At 37.0% G+C, this 22,622-nt stretch overlaps 7 protein-coding genes across 8 annotated transcripts in view; 4 read left to right on the plus strand and 3 right to left on the minus strand.

The window, feature by feature from the left end:
• Nucleotides 1-828: 828 nt before the first annotated feature.
• Nucleotides 829-3,582, minus strand: Scsalpha1 (Succinyl-coenzyme A synthetase alpha subunit 1). The gene is made up of 4 exons (XM_068286764.1): nucleotides 3,409-3,582; nucleotides 2,460-2,908; nucleotides 1,412-1,696; nucleotides 829-1,346 (listed from the first exon to the last, which is right to left on the minus strand). Exons 1-4 carry the CDS (start codon nucleotides 3,443-3,445, stop codon nucleotides 1,131-1,133), a joined length of 987 nt encoding a protein of 328 aa, XP_068142865.1. The 5' UTR covers nucleotides 3,446-3,582; the 3' UTR covers nucleotides 829-1,130.
• Nucleotides 3,583-4,938: 1,356 nt separating this feature from the next.
• On the minus strand, nucleotides 4,939-7,497 carry PIG-B (phosphatidylinositol glycan anchor biosynthesis class B). The gene is made up of 3 exons (XM_068287071.1): nucleotides 7,088-7,497; nucleotides 5,959-7,008; nucleotides 4,939-5,899 (listed from the first exon to the last, which is right to left on the minus strand). The coding sequence occupies exons 1-3, from the start codon at nucleotides 7,213-7,215 to the stop codon at nucleotides 5,422-5,424; spliced, it is 1,656 nt and encodes a 551-aa protein (XP_068143172.1). The 5' UTR covers nucleotides 7,216-7,497; the 3' UTR covers nucleotides 4,939-5,421.
• Nucleotides 7,498-7,995: 498 nt separating this feature from the next.
• Nucleotides 7,996-8,890, plus strand: LOC137574692 (PXMP2/4 family protein 4). The gene has a single exon (XM_068287095.1). It carries the CDS (start codon nucleotides 8,132-8,134, stop codon nucleotides 8,873-8,875), a length of 744 nt encoding a protein of 247 aa, XP_068143196.1. The 5' UTR covers nucleotides 7,996-8,131; the 3' UTR covers nucleotides 8,876-8,890.
• Nucleotides 8,891-8,965: 75 nt separating this feature from the next.
• LOC137574433 (mpv17-like protein 2) lies at nucleotides 8,966-10,659 on the plus strand. Its single transcript, XM_068286745.1, has one exon. It carries the CDS (start codon nucleotides 9,060-9,062, stop codon nucleotides 10,002-10,004), a length of 945 nt encoding a protein of 314 aa, XP_068142846.1. The 5' UTR covers nucleotides 8,966-9,059; the 3' UTR covers nucleotides 10,005-10,659.
• A 369-nt stretch (nucleotides 10,660-11,028) lies between these two features.
• IntS10 (integrator complex subunit 10) lies at nucleotides 11,029-14,528 on the minus strand. Its single transcript, XM_068286742.1, has 4 exons — nucleotides 14,313-14,528; nucleotides 13,054-13,371; nucleotides 11,915-12,971; nucleotides 11,029-11,850 (listed from the first exon to the last, which is right to left on the minus strand). The coding sequence occupies exons 2-4, from the start codon at nucleotides 13,248-13,250 to the stop codon at nucleotides 11,101-11,103; spliced, it is 2,004 nt and encodes a 667-aa protein (XP_068142843.1). The 5' UTR covers nucleotides 13,251-13,371; nucleotides 14,313-14,528; the 3' UTR covers nucleotides 11,029-11,100.
• Nucleotides 13,341-16,591, plus strand: ntc (nutcracker). The gene is made up of 2 exons (XM_068286746.1): nucleotides 13,341-13,461; nucleotides 15,533-16,591. Exon 2 carries the CDS (start codon nucleotides 15,541-15,543, stop codon nucleotides 16,339-16,341), a length of 801 nt encoding a protein of 266 aa, XP_068142847.1. The 5' UTR covers nucleotides 13,341-13,461; nucleotides 15,533-15,540; the 3' UTR covers nucleotides 16,342-16,591.
• The window catches only part of LOC137574430 (phosphatase and actin regulator 1), a 123,263-nt gene continuing 114,226 nt past the window's right edge, over nucleotides 13,586-22,622 (plus strand). Inside the window, exons 1-2 of one of the 2 annotated variants that reach the window (XM_068286738.1) lie at nucleotides 13,586-14,051; nucleotides 17,414-17,563. In XM_068286738.1, coding sequence (XP_068142839.1) covers nucleotides 13,844-14,051; nucleotides 17,414-17,563 — 358 coding nt within the window. In that variant the 5' untranslated portion in view covers nucleotides 13,586-13,843. The remainder of the gene's footprint in view (nucleotides 14,052-17,413; nucleotides 17,564-22,622) is intronic. The other variant, XM_068286739.1, reaches the window with a different exon arrangement.

Raw genomic sequence — 22,622 nt, forward strand, 5'->3', positions numbered from 1 at the left:
ACCAAAATTACAATACAATGTAAGAAATAAAATTTTCCGGTCCTTTTTCAATAAAATTATAGGAGATGATAGTAAGAAACGGTAAAAAAGTAAACCTTCATACAAAATTGGAAAAGAATTAATTTTCTTACGTCTCCTCTTTACAACAAAAGCATTGACTTTTATAGTTAAAATTATCTTTAAACTGCAGTTGCTACTTTTGGGACCTTTTTTTTAAGCAATAAGAAAATCGCCGGGTTTTTGATTTAAATTAGTCCTCTCTCACGTATTTCCAATTGTACATCAGCTGCCTGTAAGAGATCTAATTGTAAGTATAAATATTATTAATAAATTCTAATTGGGAATATCTGCATAAAATATCCTCAACGTCAACTAACTATAATCTAAAAAAAAGGAATCCTTTTCCTAGGGGCAGAGTTGCCACTATGTGACTGGCCTAACTGCGCCAATTTCAAAATAGACAAAAATGTGTACATATACATAAGTGTGGGCAGAATACTTGCTTCAATTAAGTTTTAGTTTTCATTGTAAATAGACATAAAATTTGCATATTTATTAAATTTAATTACAATTCGCTTTAATATTTCGAGTGAATATTTGAAAAATAAGGCAAAACTAGCTAAAAGGTTAGCATCAAATTAAATCTGGTGCAATTTTCAACAATTTTCTTCTTTTTTTGGAATCTTTGGTGCATGGCATATAATATCTGAGTCTGCATAGATTGAATTTATATATTGAATTGGTTTATATGTTTTGTTGTGGTTTTTCTTTGGGTGGTACGGCAGTTAGTTAACATTTAGATAATTCTTGGAATCATTTTCATATTCGTTTTCACTTTAGCGAATGCGAATTTTTGTTTCACATAATAATTTATTTAGGTTCATTTTTATATATCGATTTCGACAACAATTTTGTTTTAGGTATTTTTCACTTTTTGCTTAACTTTTAAATAGTTTAATATGTATGGTATAATTTTTGTTGTTTTGTATATCTCCAAAAATGAGTTTTGCGTACTTTTTTCGGTACGTTGGCTTTTTGTCACACATGATGTTTGTTTTTCTTCGTTTGTTCAAAATTGTATCCTTTTTTGTTTGTTTTTTAAATGGTTTCCATTTCTCATAGATGATGATTTAGACTAGCTCCAAACGCTTCATTTCCTTGAACAATTCGTGACCCATTTTAGCTGGACTTCTTGTCACAATGACGCCAGCCTTCTCCAAGGCGGCAATCTTATCATTGGCTCCACCCTTACCACCAGAGATAATGGCACCAGCATGTCCCATACGACGACCGGGTGGTGCAGAAACGCCGGCAATAAACGAGACGACAGGCTTGGCCTTGATACCCTGCAATAATCGAATCGAACAATTATTAAATAATCCATCGTTATCAATACCATTCATATATGTACCGTATTGAATTCAGTCAAATAGTCGGCAGCCTTCTCTTCGGCCACACCACCGATTTCACCAATCAGTATAATGCCCTTGGTATCGGGATCCTTAAGGAATACTTCCAGGCAGTCAATGAAGTCAGTTCCATTGAATGGATCACCACCAATGCCCACACACAGAGTCTGGCCGAGACCCACTTCGGTGGTCTGATGCACTGCCTCGTAGGTTAAAGTACCGGAACGTGAGACAACACCGACCTTGCCACGCTTGTGTATATGGCCAGGCATAATGCCAATTTTGCACTATATACAAAAAAAGATATTAAATTTTAGTCAATTTGTCATCTCAGCAGCAATAGAAAGAGAAACAAAGAAGGAAAGAGAGCGATTAAATTCGAATCCTTTTTTGACATAAACTCTTGGATTCTAACTTCATCGCAATTGAAGGACCGAAAGTGAGTGAGATAGCATGAGCATTTGTTATTGCGCAAGGCAAAAGGGCCAAAAAGGAATACAAAAAATTTCTATTGAATAGGAACTTTTTTCTGTTTTCGCACAAAATTTCGGCAACTCTTCAAAAGAGTCCCATATATTGGCTTATATGGTAAGCGAAATTCATTATCGAAAAGATCATAAAAAATTATATAGATATGCGATATCGAAAAACTTATTTTGGATTCAACAAAAATGAGTCTTTAGCAATTGCAAATTTGAGTCTAAATTGATCTCAATATTGAAGATATTAGTATAAAAATCTGTTGCTCTTGTAATTTGTTGAAATCAGGTTTCGTTTTTGTGGTCAGAAGCAGGTCGGGGACCGGTTCATGCGTCAGCAGCAGCAACCGATAAGCCGAAATAAACAATAATAATCAATAAAGCGAATCGATCGTTTCTCCTCCCTTCACAACTCTTGGCGATCGAATGAACTTTGCACCCAAAGTGGGCCGGCGGCGCATAGAGTGGACTGACGGCGCGTATCTCTATCTTTCACTTTACTGCCTCTATCTCTATCTCCGCCCTCTCTCGCTTTGCCTCTGCGATAAGGCTGGCTTGAGAAACAACAAACCTGTTCGGGAGCAATGATGCCCGGGCAATTGGGTCCAACCAGACGAGATTTATTCTGGCTAATTAAGGCATGCTTAACCTTGACCATATCATGCTGGGGCACACCCTCCGTAATGCAGACAATCAAGGGAATTTCTGCATCGAGTGCTTCCAAAATGGCAGCTGCTGCACCGGGTGGTGGAACATAGATAACCGTGGCATGGGGATCGGTTGCCTTTTTGGCCTCGGCGACGGTGGCAAAAACGGGCAGACCCAAATGTTGGGTGCCACCCTTTTTGGGTGAGATGCCGCCAACCAATTTGGTGCCATACTCCAAGGCTTGTTGGCTGTGGAAGGTGCCCTGCTTGCCGGTGAATCCTTGACAGATGACACGCGAATCTCCGTTCAGTTTAAGATTGCCGCGCGTTTGATTGTATTGCGAATTGCAGCGAATGCCGGCAACAAAGCCATCTGGGGGGAGAAAAAACACAACAACCATAAAATTAACGAAAAAAAATCATAAAAATTTTCGAGATTTTAATTAACTTAAATTAGACATTTTCTCCCCTCTCACTTTTGATCTCTTTTAGTCCACTCTCTCTCTCTCTTTCTCAGTGTTTCTCCCTCTGGGTCACATGCGAACCTTGAACAGTCAGACAAAGCGACACACCCCCTCTCCTTACCCCACACACACCTTCTTTCTCCATAAAGCACCCGCAGACCGCTCTTCTTCTTGCCACGTCGTTTTAACTTGTGAATTTATATGAATTTCCATTTAGTTTTTTTTCACATTTTGCCGCATATTAAACATATTAGTTAAGCGCATTCAGTTAATTGCTTTAAATCCTTGATTATGTTTGTTTTTTTGGGCTTTTCCATTGTTATATAATTTATCATCATTCCACCTGTGTGGTGTCCCCTGATTATGTTTCGCAATAGATTTTCGTCCCCCTCTCTCCTTGCTTACTTACCTCGCACTTTAAGCAGCGCCCTCATTGAAGCAGCCATAATATGTGTGTGTGGATGTGTGTGTAAGTGCGAGTTGTGCTTAAAAACTGAGCAGAATATGCTTAGTTATTGTTCAAAAATTTAATTTAATGCGCGACCAAATGACCAAGGCGGCAGAGCTGGCAGAACCGTCGATTATTGTATCGATAGTTTTTATAAAATTGCAATCTTATCGGTTGTTATCGATAACAGTATCACTGCCTTATCTAACCACCTGTTACTGCTTTGCCTATGTTAACTAACAGAATGTTAGCAATTTTCCCGCCAAATTTAAATTGCCATCGCTGGGCCTATAAAAGAAGCTGTAACTGAGGGGGTGAAGTCAAAGTGTTGGAGGTCATCAGGTGAGTAAATTATAATTTTTACTGTTATAAAAAAGTGATTTTAATATTAATCTAATTTTTATTGACAATTTCGAATATGTAATTGAAGTAATACAAATTCACACAATTTCATAATTATAATTAAAAATTTTCAAATCAAGAAAAATTAAAATTTGTTTTTTAAAAAGTAGAAAAAAATAAGAACAAATTAAGAAAAAAATAACAAAATTAGGAAATTTTAACAAAAAATTTGGAAAAAATAACAAAAATTAGGAAAAATTACGAATAATTTAAAAAATTAAGAAAAATGGGAATAATTAATAAGATTACTATAAATTAACAGAAAATTAACAAAAATTTACGAAAAATTAACAAAAATTAGGATAAAATTATGAAAAATTAAGAATAATTAAAATGAAATTTAGAAAAATGGGAATAATTAATAAAAATTAAGAAAAATTTTAAAAATTAAGAAAAATTTTAAAAATTAAGGAAAACTTAAAAAATTAACAAAAATGAAGAAAAATTAACAAATATTAAGAAAAGTTACAAAAAATTATCAATAATTAAGAATAAAAAGAAAAATTAAAAATAAGAAAAACTTGGAATAATTAATAAAAAAATAGGAAAAATTACGAATAATTTCTTAACTTTAATTAATTTAAAATAATATAAAAAAAAAATTTAAATGATTATTTTTTTTAATTTTTCCTAATTTTTTTGTTAATTTTTCCTAATTTTTTGTTAATTTATCATAATTTTCAGTTAATCTTTCACATTAAAAAAAAAAAAAAAATAGAATATTTCTTGATCTAAAATTTTTTAATTATAATTATATTCGATGCCAAACGTTCATTACTTTTCATTTTGTCGTTAGCATTGATTTTTTCTAACTACTAATGAAAAAGTAATGCTAATGCTTAACGGCACAACTCTGGCAGAGAGCATGCAAATAGTTTAAATAAATATTTATTAAGAAATTGTATACATCTAGACATGTCAATATACTTCCCTAGACCTAAGTATATTTATTCCAAATCCGAATCCAGAACACTGAAGAACTCCTTGGTTAATAATTACCAAAATTGAAGTTGAATGAGGTGGCATGCATTTCACTAAGAGTGCAAGTGAGAGAGAAAGATAGAGTTACCGTGATAAAATTCTAATGAATTCATTGAACTGAACCTTTATTTTGACACATCTAAAGAAAGGACAGTACATATATAGATAGATATATATAAATATATTTTATGTTTGTTTAGACTTAAAAAATTATATTGCCTCACTCAAGACCTTTTTTGTTTGTTTACTACTAATGGGTAGGATGTGGATTGTTTTGGGGAAGGGGGAGAGAGGTAGGTAGGTGGGTGTGTGGTGTATGGATGTATCAACTAGCACAAAGTACATAAATTATACAAGTTTTAAAAGAATTCTCTTTTCGCCAAGGCCAAATGGGTTTTTTGTTTTGTTTTGTAAATACAAAAAAATTTCGCTTTGTAATTATATTAAATTGTTGTCATGCTTAAGTAATTTCATTATGTTTGTTTCTTCTTCTTTTTCAACGGAGGGCTAAGTTTGCTTAGATATTTGTTTTTGTTCTCTATTTGTTTAAGTCTTTGTTGATCCCGGTGGTGTTGCTGGTGATAATGGTTTTTAATTGAACTGATTCAGCTGCTCCTCATCATCAGCAGCATCAGGAATATTCTGAGCCTCCTGTCGATTAAATGCATTTTCCTCACCCTTTTGCAGGCGCTGATAGACCTGAATGGTCTGTCCGGTGCGCGTTTGCAAATGTTTGATATATGACTGAAGATTTGGTGACTGAGTGCCCACAGCATTGGACCATCTGTCCAATAGGGCTTGGGATTCAAGAGCTAATTGATTCACCTCGGCGTGCTCAATGCTATAGAGCAGCTTGTAATTGGTTAAAAATTCACTAATCTTATTCGTTAATGAGTCAAAGAGAACCACATGAGTGGGACGAGCTGTTGGCGGATGAACTGGTATATGGGATTTGAGCCAATGTACAGGCGAATTAAAGAAACGATCCGCTTCATCCTTGAAATTATCGGCATTATTTAGATTTGGCTCACACGTCAGGAAACGCATTGTCACATTCTCATGGATATGGCTGGAAAACAGATGAAATTCCAATGAGTACATATAAAGAATTAATGTCCAACAACTCACCTATAATATGGTGTCGAATGGCAGGGCATTAGAAAGAGTATATTAGCACGATAATCCCTCTCGTCACGATATTCCTGGGCAATTTGCCTTAGCTTCGGCATCAGCTCAATGGGTCCCTTCTGATGGATGGTACTCAAATACCAGGCAGGCACCACATTACCCAACAGTATGATCAAAGCAGTGGCCCAGAGTTTTGTCATCGAGGCGTTGTAACTCCAGCGTGATAAGCTGTCGGCTGTCACATACAGACACAAGGGCAACAATGTGCTAACAAAACGGAATTCCTTATGCTCCACTGTACTCAGAACGATCAGGGTGAGGAGGATGGTTATCAGCAGTTGCTTGCTCACAGGATGTCTTTGCGATTTGCGAACAGTCTCCACAACGCCAAATATAAAGGGCACAGTATTGATGCCCAAGACAGTGGGCAATCCGCATGTGAAATACCAATGCCAAGGATGACTGCCATAGAAGCTGCCAATATTATGGAATATATTGTATTTGAGGAATTCGTACGGGGTCACAATTAGTTTGCCATGCCAATACGAATCAATGGATATGCCCAAAGCGGCAACCAGAACACCAATGACCAAGAATCGCTTTAGAATTAGTTCGATGGTGGACAAGCGGGTGTTACGCAGGTGATATAGAGCAAGGGGCAGCCATATAACCGCCGCTGTGGGCCGTAGGAAGCAACAAATGGCTGCGGGCCAAAGATATGCCGTGCCCTCGCCATACCATGGGAAATAACTCAGTGCAATGGTGGTCAATGATGTCTCCATGGTATTGGCCAATGTCCTGGAGCCCGTATAGAACCAAAACCATGGCACCAAAATCAAGAACAGGGCCCATTTTCGTTTCCCAGTCCACACATAGAATCGGTAATCCGAGTAAGTGGTCAGGAGAGCTTGTAGAATTCTTGGCAATAGAACCAACAGCTGAGCCGTATCCAATTGAAGTAGAGCCAACAATTTATAGATGCCAGCAATAATTACAGGATAGACATAGCTTCTAATGCCCTGTACCCATTCCCAGGTAAGGTAGCCATAGCTGCAGAGGGAAAGAGAGAGAGAGAGTTGGCTATTAGCTAAACACTCTGTGAGGGCGGGAATAAGAATTCGGAACTTACCCAAAGGTCAGTTTATGGGCCACTTCCAAACTTTGCCAGTACTCATCGGGCACATAATAGGTTTTGACCACAAAAACCGATGCCAAGCGAACGGCCAATATCAATATGAACACATAGAGCAGCCTCATCACTGCGGGAGATCTCACTTTGGACCAATTTTACTTTTTGGAAGTCTTTGGGAGAACGTTTCTAACCTGCAAACAAATGCGGCGGTTAAAAGCAAGCGAACGCACGCAAATGGTCCGAACGCGTTTTTCTCGTTTTTGGATTTGGATTTGATGTATGAACCAACAAAAAAAAAAAAAAACAAAGGGAAAAAAACCGAAAATACTATTTGGCGGCCTAAAAATATAACACGAAATGCGGAGCAAAGCAAAAACGAAGAAAAGCGGTGGCGGCGACAGCGACGGCGGCAGAATGACGCTCAAGAAGAAGTGACCAAAGTGAAGACAGAACAATGGCTAACGCGTTTTGCCAGCTAGGGATGACATCAGAAATATTCAAAACTGTTTTCAACTGCCACTCAATATAGGTTTATATATATTTATTTATATTTATAATTATGTATTATGTAAATTGTTATTTCTATTATTTTGTATGACAAATACACTCAACAATAAATATTGAAATTATATTTGTTTAAGCAATAAAATTCCCCGATATTGTTGTCAATCATTAGCTAATCTACAAGTGTTTAATATTTTATTCGAATTTGCAATATTTTAAATTGCATTAAAGGTATATCCCCTTACATGATTTTAGGAGTTCATAAAAAGTATAGAAATAGAAATGTATCCTATTTTATTTTAAACATCTAATGGGTTGAGAAATAAAATTCTTGATTTCTTTGCTGTTGCTGTCAGCCAAAATACACATATTAATATACATATATTATTTCTTTCTTTTTTTTTTTGAAACACACCAAGTTGTCCATTTAAATTAAAATTCGTCGGTAAGTTTTGCTAACCATTTTGGATAGCGATCAATACATGTGCAAAAAAACATCGATATGAAACTGTTATCGATAACATCGTATCTGCGAATATGATGCATACTGTTTCCACAACATTGCGTTTCGTTGCACGATCCCCACGCATGGAAACGCATGGAAGAGCATTTTCTACATTGAACAAAAAGCCCATTACATTGCTGTGCTCATTCCGTCAGGCGCCATTATTATCAACTAGGCCACCTTCATTACCACCAAAGTCGAATTTAAATCCAAATCCAAATTACCGACCATCATTGTGGTCACATATGTTTGGTAAATATTTGATTGTCACAAATATAGTTGGTTCTGGTATTCTATTAGTTATCGGTGATATGGTGACCCAGCAATTGGAATATTTGGCTCAAAATTATCCTTTTGATTATCATCGTTCTGGACGGATGTTCATCACCGGTTTGATAATGGGCCCCATTCAGCATTTATTCTATAATTTGTTGGATCACATATTGCCACAAAACACGCAAATTGCTACATTAAAAAAAATCTTTTGGGATCAATTATTAATGTCGCCGATGTATCTATTTGGATTCTTTTATTTAACAAGCCTGCTAGAGGGCCATAGCTTTCAGGATTCGAATGACGAAATTAAAGAGAAATTTCTCTATACATGGATGATGGATTGTATAATTTGGCCGGCAGTGCAATATTTTAATTTTCGATATCTCAAATCTGTTTATCGTGTTGCATTCATTAATATTACCAATTGTCTATATATTGTGTTACTTTCCTATATCAAACATGATATGGGGGAGCATACTTGTAAAAAAGGTAAAAAATAAAATTAAAAAAAAAAACTATCGATTAATTTGAGTGTTTATCTGCTCATTACGAGCTGACGAGACACCCTGTACTTAACCGTCAAAATGTTGATAAAAAGCAACAGTAATACAAAATTAGGAATTAACACAACACAATTGGGTCAAGTGAATGTTATATTTTTGAAATTCACATAGTCTCAGGAGGATGTTGGCGTTGCGCCGAGGTGTTTGCCTATCCCTGGTGCTAACTACGCGGCCCCCCATTGGCCAGCGACAGCCAGGACTGCGTCCCTTTGTGGCCCTGGCCAAATTGCGGGCAGCTGATGTAACACCTGGAAAAACATGGTCTCTACGACATCACCTACAGGGCAAAGGCGAGACCAAAGCACGCGAAGCTTTCACATTCGCCGTTGTGCGTTGGTCCAAGCTCGCCTGGAATAAGGCATTTGGCAAATACCTCTTGGCCACCAACGTTTTGGGCTCTGGGAGTCTTATGCTTGTCGGCGATGTTGTTGCCCAGGAGTATGAGTATCGTCGCGGCTTGCGTGAACAGGATCGCTATGATGTGGCGCGCATGTATCGCATGTTTGTGGCTGGTGCCCTACAAGGACCACTTCATCATTATGTCTACAATTGGATGGATCGCGTAATGCCGCAACGTACATTTCGCACAATTATGAAGAAGATTCTATTTGATCAGCTATTTATGTCACCGGCCTGCATTGTTATATTCTTTTATACCGTCTGCTATTTAGAGCAACAAACACTGGAGGCTACCAATAATGAAATAATTGGAAAATTCCCCTATATCTATCTATTGGATTGGATGACCTGGCCGGCGGCACAATATTTCAATTTTCGTTATCTGGATACCAAATATCGTGTGGCCTTTGTTAATGTCTGTACAGCGGTCTATAATGTCTTGATATCGTATATGAAGCATGATTTTGGTGTGCATTTGCCACTTGAGCCGTCAACAACAACAGCAACAACAACAACATCATCATTATCATTGTTGTCTGAGAAGCAGCAGACGGAAACAGCAACAAATCCTATGCAGTCACCCGGTGCTAGTCTAATCTCTAGTCAAACGCCCACAGCAACAACAACAACAATAACAACAACGACAAAGACGAGAGGCGCTAATTGATAGCACTTTTAATCCTCATAACAAATTATAGTCGCTACACGTATACATACATATACATATTCATGTCTGTGTTTTACTCACAAGTCAATTTACCATATGATCGAAACGTGTTTAACTAGCGCTCACTAAAAAATCCCAAACATACATACATATCAAAAAGCACAAGAGGCTAACAAAGTTCAAATATACAAAGTATTACAAAAAAAAACCTTCAGGAAAAGGCCTATCTTTAGAAAATACTCCTGTAGCACCTTGATCTGACTATATAATCGAATAATTAACATAATCTGAACCCAACTACCTAACTATGTATGTATGTATGTATATAAGTAGTTTGATCTTAGATAAGGGCAGTGTTAACAATATCGATTATAATCCCTGTAAAATTTGAGAATTAGTGAGTATTTCGTGTTTATTCCAAAGAGAAGGACAAATGTTTGTGTTGGCACAGTTTCTGAATCATGTAAATGCGGAAATTGACTTGACTACAAAGAAAATGTCCCTAGAAATGAAAAATCTGGACTTTTGTTTAGAGGCTATTTTAGAAATTAAGAACAAATTGTTATAAAAAACTATTATTTTGTTATATTTTTATGTGGTTAATAAACAAAAAACAAAGACACCAACTAAATGTCATGAAAATATTCTAGTCAAATTGAAAGTGTATTATTGAATCTTGTGAAGGGATTTAACGAATCTGCCAGATATTGTGGTAGGTTAAGCTAATTCGTTGTGCCTCTAGCCAAAATCCTAGACGACAATATTGTCCTGACTAGACCAATTTGTTAACGTTTAAGACAACTTTTTTATTGGCTACTCTATTCATTCTGTGGCTAAAAGAATTTGACAAAATAAATTTCAAAATATTACAGAGAAAACCTATACTTTAAAAGGATTAAGGATTATATAAGTTCCAGTTGATACGGAAAATATAAACACGTTCTAGACAGCAAATATTCACATCTCATTCAGTTTCAAACGAATGAAAAAGGCAAAGAAAGTGGTGAAAAAAACTCATTACAAATGCTTTGCAGAAAGACCAAATGTTGGTCATATCTTAAATATATACATATATTAACATACAAATTGCTATTAACTACTTAATGACTATTGTCTCTATGGGTGGAGGCTGTGGAATGCCAAAGATATACTGACCCAATGTCACTTGCTCTTGATTTATGAAATTGGCCAACAAAGTGATGACGTTCTCATTGCATCTGGCAATCTGTTGACGAATCAAGGCTTTAAATTCATCCCGAGCTCCTTTGTCGGCACCGCGTGTGCCAATGCGACGTGGCTGGGCGGGTACGCCACCAACAATTAACGGAGTTGCACCTCCGGAAGGGGAGGCAGCTGCAACGACGGGGCTGCCTCCATTTCCAGCTGCGGCAACAACCACAGCAGTTGCATTTGCATTTGCATTTGCCGCTTCCGTGGGTGAACCAGTTAATTCAAAATTCGATTCATCTTGCTGTGCGTTCCACATGAAATTCAATTCCTCCATTATATCAATTGTTATAATGTAATTGGAGAGAGTGCGTAAATTGAAGGTTTTACGTTGATTGATCAGATTGAAAATTTGCTGAGTAAGTGGAACATCGTCGAGTAGATTGATTTGAAGTAAAACTAATAGATCACCAAGCAGACGATCTGAACAAGGAGGTTCGAATAGCTTTCGACTAATCCGACTGATGATGGCTCGCGTGCAGTACTGGACAAGGGCACTACGGGTCAGAGGAAGGAATATCATATGACGATGACCCTTCAAAGTCATATTATCCAATTGCTGGCCATGTGTGGGAGGCAATTCGCCGAGAATTTTGAGTATACACTGAAAACCTTGGACCTGCCAATGAAAAAAGGAAAGTCAAAAATATATATAAATTCTGGAATAATTTGATCTAACTCACCGTCATGCTACCCTGCATAAGATTCAAACTCAGAATCTGTAAACTTTGCACTAACGAAGACTCTGTGGTCATCTCGGCCATCAGTTTATTGGCCTCATCCCGATGACCAAAGTAGATGGCCAAATCGAAAAGGAAACGTGATATCCATGGTGCCAATGGTAGGGCCAACATTAATTGACTGAAATCCCTTTGAAACTGATCCGTATTGAGGAGTTGCCAACATTGGGCAGCATGCAGAAAGGCCTTTGAAAGCTCCGGACTTATCGATGTGGTCAACGAAAATTTTGGTGGCTCCATTGTTTGGACTTCACTTGTTCTATCCACTTCCTCGGCTGACCATTCCATAAAACCCTCAACCAAGACATGACTTATTTCAGTTTCATCGATCTTTAAACGACAATTACGTATATAACCATGCAAGGAATATATGAACAATGTGGTGGCATAGAATAGAACTTGGGAGCTACCTGCCGGACTGGCTGATAATATATCGACCAGCTTCTCCCAGTAGACATTCTGGCTGACATGTTTACTGAACGGCAGGAATGGCTCCCAGCCCATCATTTGTCCACAGAGCATTAAAACTTTAAATATATTCTTCCATGCATCGCTAGAATCGGTATTATCATCCATTATTTGCCTAAGATAATATTCCAAGGAGTTTGTATACAAACGGCAGGCCAACAGCGGTGACAATTCGGGCGGCTTATGCTGTATCATTGGCAGAACTTCTTCCACCAATATGCGTTGATATAAATCCGGATCAGTTTTCATACCCTCGGCCAGCATTTCAAGTAATCGTGGGGCTTGTGTGGCAGCCGTTTTTGGAAATTTGTTAAACATCAATATGTAAATGTAAATGCATTGCTCGAGATTGTCTCCGCAGTTGTTTATCGTATGCATAAATATATTATGCTGCACTTCTGGTGTCAAATGCTTATACAAATTCACATAATATTCCTGTTCGGGGCTATTTTCATTCTCATTTCGAAGGGCATTGGTTAGGAAATTGATCTCCTGCCACAGTTCCGCATGCTGATTGGGAAAATTTGCAGCTCTGCGGAAAAATAATACAAACTGTTATTCAAATACCACTTTTTTTCGTTTTTTTTTTCATCCCACTAGTAAAAGGAACTAACATGATACTAAAATACTTAGCCGCCTCTTCATAGTTTTTGCCATCACGTTCCAATAGATATGCCTCGTACTGTATAGTGAATGCATTGGGATATAGTGTCTGGGCAGTTAGAATCCAGGCTTTAGCTCCGCATGGATCAATTTTGCGAAGACTTTGTGCCTGTTTTACCATATAAAGTATATCCTCGTCGTTTGACATGATTTGTTGTTGTCTTTTCTGTTTTTATCGGCCGGCAGTGACGTCCAGTGTGACCATAGTTTCAATTGCATTTAACAACACTGACCTACCAGTGCTTGTCAATGGGTGACGCATGAATCAGCTGTATTCAGTTTTGAGAATAAAAGAAAAATAGAAGAACGACTAAAAATACGTGTTGCATATTGTTGTGTTGTGTTTATAAACATTTGGGGTGAGAAATGTATTTCACCAAAAGTTGCAACAAATAATAATTATGTGTTAATTATGTGTACATATGTACATTATATATTGTGCTTGATTATTTAGAAATTTAATTGCATTAAATGCTCTTGATGACGCCATGTCTAGATTAACATTACCTTGTTTAATGCGAAATAAGTTTCAGAAGAAAATAATAGAATATTCTAGTAACTAAATATATCAGTAAAAGACAAGTTTAGTTTACAGTTGTTTGGTTTTTTTTTGTTTTTGTTTTTTTTTGTGTTTTACTTAGCCTTGCTTTGCAAATCATATAATTGTTCTTTGTGTAGATTTTTGTATTAAATTTAGTTAAAAACGAAGCGCAAAATTAGTACGTAAGGAAATGAAATAAAATGTCTGGAGCGGAATATAATATTCCATTAACGCCACCATGCTCGCCATCAACGTTGCCAATACCAAAGACAGAAGTGCATTCAAATCAAGAGCTGCAATCAACATCTGCAAATGCGAATTCGGAGCCGGCAGCGACTTCAGCAGCAGCGGCAGAAGCAGCAGCAGAAGCAGAAGAAGCAGCAACAACAACCACAGACAAAAATATGGGTTAGTGTATAAAATAATATTGCAAATCATAAAATATTAGTCAAGAAACTTATGCATTTTAAATTCTGTTACTGCCTCTATCAGTTCTTATTGCACATTTTCTTATTTAGTTCTTAAGCGAAAAATAATCAAAAAAAGAAAGAAAGAGTCAAGGATAAAATTATCCTTTTGCACCATAAAAACCTAGAAAATAGCTCAAAGGAAATAGCTTCAAGGTTCAAAGGATTCTCGGCTAATTCTTTTCTGCACGTAGAAACTTACCTAGCATAACGTAAAGATTCTTTTTTTATGTCCTTCTCTTGGCTCTTTTTCCTTTGGCCTTTGTCTGCTGAAAAGATTCCTTTCAAGTTCATTTCTTATGTAAGCAAAAATGAAAAAAAGTATCCTATGAAAATATTATTTCGAATGTCCTTCCAAGATAATAGATCAGAATGCAGCCAAAAACTAAGTTGGCAGACAAGTTTTTCCATATTTGAACTGATCGTCTGACTAACCAAATTGCTAATGCCCACAAATGAATATCTATCTATTATTTTAGGCAGTTCTAACAGATACATATGAATCATATGGATGCCATATTGTCTATTTGATCATCGTTTGAAGTCATTCATTTATTATTAGACTATTTACACAATATATTTACATATATTTATTACATCTTACTATCGATAAATTTTCATCAATATTAATAATTGATATTAACACGTATGTAAATGTTAGATTTGTAAATTAATTAACGTAATTAAAAACTACCGTTACCGTTACCGTTACCGTTACTAACATTTGCAAGCGCGCGCGCTACAATCGATTGAAAGTACATATATCGATATAATGTGCTTACAAGTCGTTGCGATTATCTTCCATTGAGATCATCATCATTATTTAATTCGCTTTTGAGAATCCCCAAAAAAAAACACAAGAGGGATAAATCGATTACTTGCCTATCGTATTCGATAATTAAATGATTCATTTGAACGTTTAACTGATGGATTCCCAACAATTTGAAACACTTGTGTTTAGTATAAAACTAGAAACGTAGAACTTTTATTTTACATTTCTTTACATTGAGTTTGTGTATAACGGGTGAGCTTCTTACACCTTGTTTCACACCTAGTTGATTTTATTGTTTTGTGTGTGTTTTTGGTTCAAATTATGTTGTGTAGTGTAAATAAAAGAAAATTCATTTACAAGCATCAACTAACGCACGCAGGTTTGCATTTTTTTGGTTTTTTTTTTTTGTTTTTGGGTCAGCTCTACTAATAAAATTGTAATTTTTGTGTTGTAGTAGTAGCACAACCGACCCCCAACCACCCACCCACCCACCAACCACACCTCTTTCTTCCACACCCCACCAACTACACCCAAAACTAAAACTAAATCTACATATATGTATGCCACAACAGCCATCACACAACACCCACCCAACAAATTAGAAAGAAATCCAATGCAACTGATTGCAAAACAAAATTAACTATTTCCAGCGGCACCGATGAAGCAACGCAAAAAGGATAATGAAAAGGAACAAACAAGGCCAGAGATGCTGGAGAAAGTGTTAGTCTTGGAGCAAACAAATGAGAATTCAATACCGGAGCATCTATCGCAATTAATGGCCCTATATCAGAATGGAAAACATTCACCAGCGAAATTACTTGTATTGCTCATACATTTGGTGGCCCTAGAAAGTGCTTTCGTTGAGGAGAAAATCTTTTGCAAGAAACAAAAACAATTGAAACCAGTGCCAACATATGGTAGCTTTCATCTTGGTAATGTCCGTCTATTGGCCCAGGAGCCCGTGGTCTATGAGATACAATTTGATGAGACTGTTTTTAGCATGATCCTGCGCACTCTCCTCGACGAGGATTTGCAGAAGGATGCCGACATTATGCCAACACTTCGCAGTCGCCTCATGATTGTTGTTCTGGGTGATGAATTGCTGGTGACTCTTAGTCCTTTGGCTCCATCGAAGCAGCCTGGTTATAGTGTTAGTCTATCGATTGGGCGTTATATTCTAAGTGTTAGGTCCAAGAATAAACCGATATACACACGCTTTCAGAAATTGGATGAACTGTCGTTGCAGTTAAAGCAAAATGTCTTTCAGCGCATGCGATCACAGCAAATTACACAACTTGGCACATATTTGCAGCCATCACTCACGGGTATGCCCGAAATTGTCTACGATGAGATATTTCGTCATCTCAATCACAATCAATTGAATATTGTTGCCAATGTAAATCAACGATTGAATTCGTTGAGCAAACATCAATCAAATCGGCGAGCTCAGACAAGGTGAAAGGGGAAATCTATTTGGCCCAACTTATTTTTATATACCTATATATATTTGTTTTTCTTTGGTCTCTAAGAAATTAGGAATTCTTTTTTGGAGCAAATGACATGGTTGAGTTTGGTTTTCATAAAATCTAAAGTCGTGTTTTGTAATCTGATTAAATTAGATTATAATTAAGCAAGTGAATAATAATAACAATTATAATATAACACTTAAAGAACTTTGTCTAATAAACATATATTAGTTGTGGGTACAAGTACAAATTGTGAAATTATTTGTATCAAATAAAAATAAGAACTCGAATATATTTTTAATTGAAAATTTCGTTATATTTTTTCTTGATCTCGAAATAGAATTTGGTCAGATGTTTGTAAGGCGAAGAAGAGTATACAAAGTCATGTCCTGTCCGTCTTTTTTAATCATTCGTTTTCTCCTTAGCTAAGGAGGTACTAGGGTACTACTTATGTATCTTAGTTTGACCGATACGAAGTTGCCATAGAAATGATCGATTGTCTCAAAGTAAAAAGTTTTACATATAATATAAATTATATTCAGCCTCAAATATTTTTAGTCTTTTTCACACAAACACTTAAAATTTTAAATTCAGTTCAATAACAATTATCGAGCGATTTCACCTAAGCAGTTCGTGTAATCGAAAAGCTTAATAGAATTTCATTTTTGTTATCGCCATTGACTCATCTCTAGCAACAGCTGAGCACATTGCAAGAGTAATGCACTTTCGGTTTCAGTTGCAATTTGGTTCTTATGCATTGCATTGCTCTCTCTCTCTCACTCTCTTTATAGATTGTTGATTTTATGGAAACTTTTGAATAGAAAAGCTCACGGGGATTCCCCTTAATACTGAATTTCAGTGCTTGATTTTCCTTTTTTTTCTCTGGAAAACTATTTCGGTTTCTGATTTGCTTACTCAATTTCATTTTTAATGGAAAATTTATTAAAAATTATCTCTATTTACTATGTATTCTCTAAGGAGTTGATTTAAGCTTTCAGTAATATAAGTTATTTGGTTTTTATTTTTAGTTTTTAATTTCTTAAATTTATACTATTCTGTTTGTAGTCATATCGGCATCGGCACCGGCACCCAGCACTCCTTCCGCCGAATCCTGTGATTCATATGATATCTTTGAGCCGACACCAATGCCATTGGATTGTATTAGCATCAAAAGTAGTGCCAGCACATATTTGTACGATCGTGATACATTATTAGGTAAGTATCTCAATTGCAATATCCACCCCACCCCACCCCACCACACACCAAATGCGCTATATGCGGTGCACGCCCCTAAACTAGTCGGCCCTTAACCACAGCAGTGCAGAATTCGAAACAAGTGGCTTCAGTGGCAACAGCAGCATCCAAAACAAAAACACACACACAGAAGCTGAATGCTCCCACCACCAACATCGTTACCCTTACTACCCACCCCCTCTTACCGTGGAATATCTTTGCCTTTCGATTTTTTATGCGCACGCAAAATCCACAGAAAAACCCACGCAAATCCTGCACCCCAGCCACCACTTGCCTTTATATTGGTGGCATCGCATCCTCTTTGCCTGGTTGCCTTTGGTTGGTTCACTTGCTGTATTCTGCTGGGCGCCTAATACCTGTTTGTATTACGATATCGACTTTCTCATTGAGTTTTTGCCTTATCAAGAAATTATTCATATTCATATGGTACGCATTCTCTCTTTCAACTCCCACTCTGGTTTTATCTATCCTTTGGGTCTTTACACAACTTTATCAGAACACAACGAACCCAAAATACTGAGTGACAAATGCATAAATAAATTATTATTATAATATACAAAAATACAGAAAACAAAACAAAAAAAAAAAAAAAAAAAACAAACAAAATGTAAAGGAAAGTTGAAAATTCCTTTGGGCTATTCCCGACGATCTCCGACGATAACCCAACCAAACATACATGCCACACATTAAGGACTGCTCCTTGCTTGCTCGTGAAAAGCTCTTGAGAGCCAGCCTAGCCAACACAACACAAAAAAAGCTTTACTCGAGTTCTGCTCTTGAACGCTTTACTTCTTACTGCCCAGGAGCAGCAGTAGCAGCAGCAGCAGCTGTTTTTTGTGGTTGGGTGAATGAACCCAGAACCAGGTGGGCGGTTGAGTGGGGCACAGTATGATGGCAGGATGCAACTCAAGGACCTATGCACAGTGTCTTTGGCATATTCCATTTAACCACCAAAAAAAAAAAACCAAACTAGTTTTTTCGGGTATTCAATCAATGAATTTAAAGAGGACCATTGAACTCTTCAAGTGGCCCCTCTTCTAGATATAAAACAAAACAAAAAAACAAAACGGTGACTAACAATACAATTTGTGACTTACCAACTTTGATCTTATCTTATCTTAAAGCAACAAAAAAAACCCTAATTACAAAAAAGCAAGTAATGAATTTTGCAAAGCAAATGAAATTCTTCATGAAATTCTTATACATCAGAGTTTACTTTGATATTTTAAGAAAGATTTCTTTAGCTTCTGGTCAATTTTATTTTGCAACTTCATTTTAGATCTGAAAAAAGTAAAAAGATTTGAATGTTTACACTCTGATCTTTTGAATATTAACGAATTACTACAAATAGGTGGAAAAAATTGTTGTATCCTTGATAAAACATTAACATTCAAAGATTTCTATGCAAAGTATGTTTGAAAAAATCTTTTAAAAGTTATTTATTGGAATTGAAATGACTGGAATATAAGTCTAAAATCTACAAAACTCCTTAATTACGTTTTATGGTCACATTTTATTGTCGTGTTAATAAACTAAGAAAATTTCGTTGCATACTTTTCGGCATGCCTTGCCACAATTTGTATGAAAAATATAAAGACAACTGACTTTTATTTAGAACTTTAACTTGAAAAAAAGAAAAAGACTTTATTCTCTAGTTTTGTGTCACTGTGTCCTGGGCAATTTGCAACGTGAAACAACAAGAAAAAAAAAAGAAGAAAACAAAAACAACAAAAAGGAGAGAAAAAACTGTGCCACATTTTTCATAAATGTCTGTGGGTTTTCCCCTTGTAAACTTTGAACAGTTGGCAAAACATACGCTTAGAGATTGACGGCCAGGGAGGGGGAGCGTTAGAGGGCGAAAGGGATTCATGGGCCAAAGGACTTTTATAAACAGAAGGAAAAACTGGTCCAACTTTTCTTGTTGTGTGTGTGTTTTTCTTTTTTGACCATACAGTCTGGGTGCGTTTTTCCTTCATCTTGTCTCTCTTTATCTCTCATGCACGGAGTAACAACACTCTCACTCTCAACTCGAGGTCTCTCTGTGTCGCTTTTTCTCTCTCTCGCTCTGTCTCGCTAAGTTACAGTTTGGATTGCGCTTTTGGATGGCCAAGTACAAGCTTTTGCACAGGATAACAAAGCTTTGTACAATCAGTTGTCGTCCTTTAGTTGAACGTATCTGGTCGGTTAATGCGGTACTTGAGAGATTCGAAATCTTTTCGAAAAATAACAAAAAAGTAAAAGAGGAAATAAATAAATAAATTTGAAACAGTTTTTTTCGAGGGGAATGATGATGTCCCAATGAATTCGTCGCGTTTATTTAAGTAGTCCCTGTTTTTTTCAGTGTCTATGTGTGTGTGTGTGAAAGTGTGTGCCATTGTGTTAAATTGTTTGTGTCACATACATACGATATAAATAAGTTAGTGAATTCTTGAAATATATCCTTTGGGGATACCAAAGAATCAGCTGTTCAGTAAACTTGATCCGATGCTGGGCTAATTCATTTCATTTGAAAGTAAAGCCAGCAAACTGGATTACAGCAGCGATAGCAACGGTCCCTGGGAAAAGCAGACCGCCCAGACACAATCCCAATCCCAATCCCAGACCCATCAGGCAACAAATGGACAGCAGCAGCAGAGTTTACAACAATCGAGCAATGACCAAAAGATCAAACATAATCATGAGCAATTGCAGCACGATCTGTTGCAGCAATTGCAGCAACAATTTCAAATGGCTGCCGTTCAGCAACAGCAGCAGCAGCAGCATCAACAACAACGACAATTGCTGCAACATCAGCACTCCCATCCGCCATTCCAACAGCAACAGCAACAGCAGCAGCATCAGCATCAACAACAAACCCATCCAACACATGCATCCACAATGCCAACATCGCATCATCCGCCACTGCAGCATCATTTATCGTTAGGAGGTGCCCCAGTGTCCTATCAGCATATACAACTTCAGCAACTTCTGCAGCAACAGCAGCAGCAACAATCTGCCACCACCTCCTCCTCCGGTGTCGTGAGTACCACCCACCATTGTCAGTACTCAACGCCGCAACATCATTATCGTTCCAATCCTGCTGCTGTTGCTGCGGCTGCATCAAATGCATCAAATGTTGTACATGCGGCAACTATACGACGTCGCACACTTAGCCATGTGGCTCGTTCCTATTCTGTGGGTGCTCCAATGCCACCAACAGTGGCTGCTGCTGCCGCTGCTGGCTTGGGTGCCATAACCACTGCCAGCACAACGACCACTGTTTTGGCACCAACATCATCCTCCTCCTCGAATGCCTCAACATCGGGCAATCAACTGAGCATCGCTGGTCACCACAAGACGGGCATCATGGTGGCAGCCTCTCGATGTCGTTCACCGATTATGCTGTGTCACAGTCACAGCGACGGTGAATTTCCCATGTATCGAGGTAAGTCATTCAGTGAGTGAGTGAGTGTAAGTGAGTGGGTGGGTGTGCTTCGGTGATGCTGACATACTGAGCGAGCGCGCGTGTGTGTGTGTGGGTGGGTGGGTGTGTACGGCTTAACCGCAGGACATTTTGATAGCTTAATTAGCTGGGACATGTTGCGGCAGGCGGTTTAGGGATGCGACAGGCGGCGGGCTGGTCTAATGCAACAGTTGATGGAAATGTGGTAAACATAACCATAACTCATTTGATATCTGTGCGGATTTGTGTCTGCTGGTTGGTTTTTGCTCGACACAATTTGATTAACAATTGTATAATTAAATTGTCTAAATAGGAGCCCCAATAAATAAGCCGACGCCTACGCATAATTGAGCAGCTCTAAAGAAGCTTTAAAGTCAAAAGAGCGAATTTTGTTTAATTTTTCCTGGAAAATTTCAATTACATACATTCAATACACACGTAACTACAGTGGCGGATCGAGGGCTATTAACTTTGCCCCCTAAAGTAGGCAAGCGGTAGGTAAAAGCCAATTTTCAAGTTACATGTCATATGAAATGTTCTAAACAAGAATACTTTTGCTTATTGCGGGGAAAAGTTGCCACATTTATGTATACCCAGATCCGCCCATGAGTATATTTGGATAAATTTTAAATCATACCAGCTTATAAATACATCCGCCGCAGTGAATCTCCGGAGGCGTTGCGAAAAATAATTGATTTTGGGCAATACAGAAGACGCAGCGGTAAATACATGGCAAATTCATGTATCAGTCCTTGGTAGATGACAAGGATCCGGGTTCGAATCCCACGCTAGGCAGCAAGGCCTTAGTTGCCAGTGCTTGTAAAATATAGTTAGCATTTTGCTAAGATTTTTTGTTTCCTAATTTGGATGGAACATTGATTGAAAGTGTGGTGTGTCTTGAAACTCTTTTTCAATGCTTGAGATTTCTTTGATCAAATGATTTAAACAATTTGAATATCAAAATAATTGATAATATACATTGATCTTTAATCTGTAGGTTGATTAAATATGTGACTTAATGTTTTATATATAAAGTTAAATTCCAAAGGTAGAGAGAAGAAAAAGATAAAGTCGTGTCCAATGTGCATTGTAGAAAGCTTGTTTACGTCTCCTGAAAAGCTAAATACTATTATGAATCATTTTTTAGTATAACATACGGGGTTTCCCCTTTTTTTCTTCTCAATTTTATCGCAAAGTAAATTAGTTGTAAGATTGTGTTTGGTTAGGCAAACTTAAAACTGTCGACCCTTGAAAAAGTCAAACAAGCCAAACAACTTATAAATATTTTTATTGTACATTATGATCGAATCTGATGGATATGACGTAATAAATTTTAATTGCATCTGAAGAACGTTTTTTTAATTCAATTACAAGAAGTTTTCATTTGAAATTTTATAAAAGAACAATCGAGTGTAGCAATTTGTAGGATGATTCTGGTTCCGCTTCTAGTTTTAAATGTTCACACAAAGTCACCTGTTTAGTTTAGGTAGTTCAATTTGCCATTTATCAATGTCATATTTAATTGTAAGCCAAAAAAAAAAATGATAAAAAAGAAGGGAAGAGGGTTTGTATTTTTTT

This window comes from Drosophila tropicalis, unplaced genomic scaffold (genome assembly GCF_018151085.1).
Source record: "Drosophila tropicalis isolate 14030-0801.00 unplaced genomic scaffold, ASM1815108v1 contig_463, whole genome shotgun sequence".
Taxonomy (NCBI): Eukaryota; Metazoa; Arthropoda; class Insecta; order Diptera; family Drosophilidae; genus Drosophila; species Drosophila tropicalis.

Coding starts and splice junctions, on each gene's coding strand:
- LOC137574692 (XM_068287095.1), top strand. CDS start 8,132: ATGATGCATACTGTTTCCACAACATTGCGTTTCGTTGCACGATCCCCA.
- Scsalpha1 (XM_068286764.1), bottom strand. CDS start 3,445: ATGGCTGCTTCAATGAGGGCGCTGCTTAAAGTGCGAG. Junction 1,697..2,459: donor GCATCATTGCTCCCGAACAG/GTTTGTTGTTTC, acceptor TTTTGTATATAG/TGCAAAATTGGCATTATGCC. Junction 1,347..1,411: donor ATTTGACTGAATTCAATACG/GTACATATATGA, acceptor CGATTATTGCAG/GGTATCAAGGCCAAGCCTGT.
- ntc (XM_068286746.1), top strand. CDS start 15,541: ATGAAGCAACGCAAAAAGGATAATGAAAAGGAACAAACAAGGCCAGAG.
- LOC137574433 (XM_068286745.1), top strand. CDS start 9,060: ATGTTGGCGTTGCGCCGAGGTGTTTGCCTATCCCTGGTGCTAACTACG.
- IntS10 (XM_068286742.1), bottom strand. CDS start 13,250: ATGTCAAACGACGAGGATATACTTTATATGGTAAAACAGGCACAAAGT. Junction 12,972..13,053: donor GCTAAGTATTTTAGTATCAT/GTTAGTTCCTTT, acceptor ATTTTTCCGCAG/AGCTGCAAATTTTCCCAATC. Junction 11,851..11,914: donor TTATGCAGGGTAGCATGACG/GTGAGTTAGATC, acceptor TTTCATTGGCAG/GTCCAAGGTTTTCAGTGTAT.
- PIG-B (XM_068287071.1), bottom strand. CDS start 7,215: ATGAGGCTGCTCTATGTGTTCATATTGATATTGGCCGTTCGCTTGGCA. Junction 7,009..7,087: donor GCCCATAAACTGACCTTTGG/GTAAGTTCCGAA, acceptor TTCCCTCTGCAG/CTATGGCTACCTTACCTGGG. Junction 5,900..5,958: donor CATTCGACACCATATTATAG/GTGAGTTGTTGG, acceptor TCTGTTTTCCAG/CCATATCCATGAGAATGTGA.